Source organism: Fusarium proliferatum (assembly GCF_900067095.1).
Source record: "Fusarium proliferatum ET1 genome assembly, contig: FPRO_scaffold002, whole genome shotgun sequence".
Lineage (NCBI taxonomy): Eukaryota > Fungi > Ascomycota > Sordariomycetes > Hypocreales > Nectriaceae > Fusarium > Fusarium proliferatum.
Window position 1 is genome coordinate 14644 of NW_022194791.1, and position 3508 is coordinate 18151.

General features: G+C 47.9%; 2 protein-coding genes across 2 annotated transcripts; both read right to left on the reverse strand.

Annotated features, from left to right (window-relative positions):
* Nucleotides 1-683: 683 nt before the first annotated feature.
* Nucleotides 684-1358, reverse strand: FPRO_03859 (uncharacterized protein; the record flags this gene model as incomplete). The annotated part of the gene is made up of 1 exon (XM_031225882.1): nucleotides 684-1358. The coding sequence occupies one exon, from the start codon at nucleotides 1356-1358 to the stop codon at nucleotides 684-686; it is 675 nt and encodes a 224-aa protein (XP_031076474.1).
* A 1127-nt stretch (nucleotides 1359-2485) lies between these two features.
* On the reverse strand, nucleotides 2486-3262 carry FPRO_03858 (uncharacterized protein; the record flags this gene model as incomplete). The annotated part of the gene is made up of 2 exons (XM_031225883.1): nucleotides 2486-3141; nucleotides 3205-3262. The coding sequence occupies 2 exons, from the start codon at nucleotides 3260-3262 to the stop codon at nucleotides 2486-2488; spliced, it is 714 nt and encodes a 237-aa protein (XP_031076475.1).
* Nucleotides 3263-3508: the final 246 nt, after the last annotated feature.

A 3508-nucleotide genomic window follows, 5' to 3' on the forward strand; every position in this document is an offset into this window, starting at 1 on the left:
CTAGAGACTGGCGACTACTCTGATCTCCGCCTCACCAAGGGCAGCAAGACCTATAATGCTCACCGCGCTGTTGTTTTCTATCATTCGACGTTCGTCCAGAACAGCCACAGCCGAAATGGCAAGAACCGGGCGAAAAATGGTCAATTTTTCGGCGAACCAACCTCTTTTGCATTCGAGGCTCATCGCGATACCCGAGCTGTGGATTGCGCTGTACAGTACTTCTACCGTTGGGATTATAAAATCCCGGGCCGCGCCCGAGACGCAAAAGTCCACACCGAAATGATGCTTCGTTAAAGTGGCGCGGGAAGCATATGACTCAGATGATGATGTTTCGGACAATGCGCGAGAGATGCGTGACTCCATAGTTGAGTTCATATACAAGCGGCGGTACCTTTTACACGAAGACCACATCAAACAGCTCATGCTGGAGGAACCTCAGCTAAGCCTCGACCTGCATCTGCGTTACGCCCCCAGTCCCGTACGCCCTAGCTCATTTCATGGACTGAGCACAGTGTTTCACCAGGCGAGAGAGTAACGAACTTGACCAATTTTTGTACTGTTTATTCCTCATAAGGTAGTCACCGGAAGTCTCTACCAATACTATTATTATACGCGACCATCCACTGGACAACTAAAGTGACTCTCAACTTGATGACAAAAGTGATTGACTGACAACCAGTCCTTTATGGACGGCTGTTGAACGCCTGATTGGCTAACTTGTCGGCTTCTTTGTTCATTTCCCGAGGTACATGCCAGAATAGAACCTCGACGTTAGATGCGTTCAAGGCCTCAATAAGACTTTGTAGCTTTTGGAACAGTGTAGAGTTCTTGACAGGGTCCCGTTTCGCATTTTTGTATCCGTTGACTTCCCATTTAAACACCCACTCAGTCATCCCCTTGACGAGGTACTCCGAGTCCGCCTTGATGATGACTTTATGAAGCGAGTCTTCACCTAACACTTCGGATCGCAGTATTTCCAATGCCTGTTCGAGTGCAGCAATGCCGGCGTTCAGTTCTGCGATTTGGTTCGTCACAGGTACCTGACGTAGCAAGAGGCTTCGATTGAATGGCGACGTTTCGCCAAAGAAGACTCCGATGGCAGCCTTCGCATTTGGAGTGCCGTTACCTCTGCAGGCACCATCAACTGCGATGAATATGCAATCGATGTGTGGCGTTATACGAGCGCACCTGCTGCAGGGGTGGTCATTCTCGCATGCTAAGTAAACCCAGTCCTCGTCGAGGCTGGGAACCTGAATCAAGTCCAGCTCTACATCGTCTCCATAGCGTGAGTAAGGCTCAAACTTTCGATTCTTCACCCACTCATGGTCTTCTGCTTGGTGAGGGGCTACAGTAACCATATCGCCTGAGCTGATTGAAGATGATAGCAGGAGAGGGACAGATAGAATGTCTATGTGTCAAACGAGTTGCCAAAGTCGCTGAGATCCAGTCAAGGCAGAAGATACAGCTGCATATGGATGTGAATTTTTGAGAGGTTTCGTCTAGTGACATGGGTTTCAGCCGTGCTATGTACTGCATGGATGCCTAAGCGCTTGAGTCTCGAATCAGGCTCTGCATGCCAGCACAATTTGCGCAGCTGTCCAATCAACTTCAAATTTTAGATAACCATCACAATGTTTACCCCGCTTGCTTGCTGTTTATAATCAGCATCATCATCATCATCATCACCATCATCCGGCGTTATCGTCTGGCTACAAGGACATAAACCACAAGACAGCAGCCATGGAATTCTCACCTTATTTCCTAAGTTTTAATGTAGGTGCTCTTGTCTCTTCTCCTGTATACCTGATACATATACCTTTTAGCTGGGCTTTCTTTCCGTACTATGTCTAACCGTTGCCAACTGTTAGGCTTTAAATCCAGCCCGACAACAACAGCAGGTCATCATAAAACCACCGCCCCCACGACTCCAGTTTTTTACAAGCGATTTGAATGCTCCTTACACTACCAACCACGAGTTGTTCAAGGGTGCGATACCCTCGCCGTCTTTCCATGAGCATCAAGTCCGAGCCCCATTCACAGTAGGGGCTCATTACCGAGCCACTGATAACACGACTGTCGATGCACGTGTAACACAGACGCCTCCGATGGTGAACCCGACCAAATTCGAACGCGAAGTGATACCCGCGACGTTGAATGTCTGTGCCCAGGTTAGGAATGCAAACGATGTATTAAGAGATAAGACCGTCACTGTAACTGCGCAGGCGTCTATGACAGAAGCTGGGGTCTTTCACAAGTCGGCTGAAGTCCTTATAAGCAAGGAAACACCAAGGGGATGTGAAACTGGCGTCTTCGTTGGGGTATCAAGGTCAAACGGCGAAAATACATATCACACTGGAGTGAGGCTATTCAACAAGCCGAAGTGATTAAAATGATTCGGTCTAGTGGGGTTCTAATCAGACGCGTTATTCACTCTATGCATCGTCTTTTAACTCCATATTGTATTCCTGAGCCCGAATCAACTTATTCAACGGTTATCCGCCAGTCCAATACCTGGTAAGGCGTCTTTGACTTGCCCCATGGCTGTAAATATGTCACGCTCGATAGAACTTCGGATGTTGTCCAGGTTCTCGTCCCGATGCTGTTTAATGCCTTCCTCATCCCGATTTAAGCTTTCTCTCTGAGCCTCAATTTCTGCAACCTTCCTATCAGCTTCGTTGTGGATTAAGGCAGCATCTCGATTCGCCATAAGAAGTACTTCTTCAGTACGCTGTCTAAGCAGCTTGACAGCGTTTAGATACAATGGAGTATCGAGAAGCCGTATGAACTCTTCAGCATTCAGTAGAAACTGGTTAACTTCGAAGAAGTTAAGGTTGAGCCGAAGAATGATGATATTTTGAATTCTGCCTACTGAGCTGAGCAGGTTCAGGAGTGACTTAGCATTACCTTCAGTCTCGAATATTTTATTGTTCTGGAAGAACTCTATCCAAGTCTGTAGCGAAATCGCCTCGGCGCAGCTATGGTCCCATTCGTCCAGTGTTTGTTGCATTTCTCGTTGTCCAAACGAGAAACATGCGTGCTCTAGTATTAACTGTAGCTGCAACATGAGTCTCTGTCGTGGCCTGGGGAGAAGGCGACAATCCCGGAGAGTCTGGCCAGGTCGGCTGTTTGGCAATACGCCTGCTGTAAGGAAGGAAGTGCATCAGCATATCGCTGGCTCACCTAAGTCGGGAAAAGAGTAATTACCTCCAGAGTCGCCAGATTCCTCGTTTAATTGGTTATATTCACCATCAAGAAGCTCCATATCTTTTGTAGACAGATGTCCAGTTGCTGTCCCTCGCCCCTCTTCACAGTTCGATACCTGCTCTTCTGGAAAGAGGTCGGGAAATCGGCGCCTTGCTACGTCGGTGCACGTGAAAACTCGATCATCCAGCAAGACCCTGATAGTGGCTACTACGCTTGAAATGCCGTATTTGTTGACCAGGTCTTTGACTCCCCGATGGCTTTTCTCTCGCTTTCTCACAGCCTTTCTGATCGACTGATCATTTGG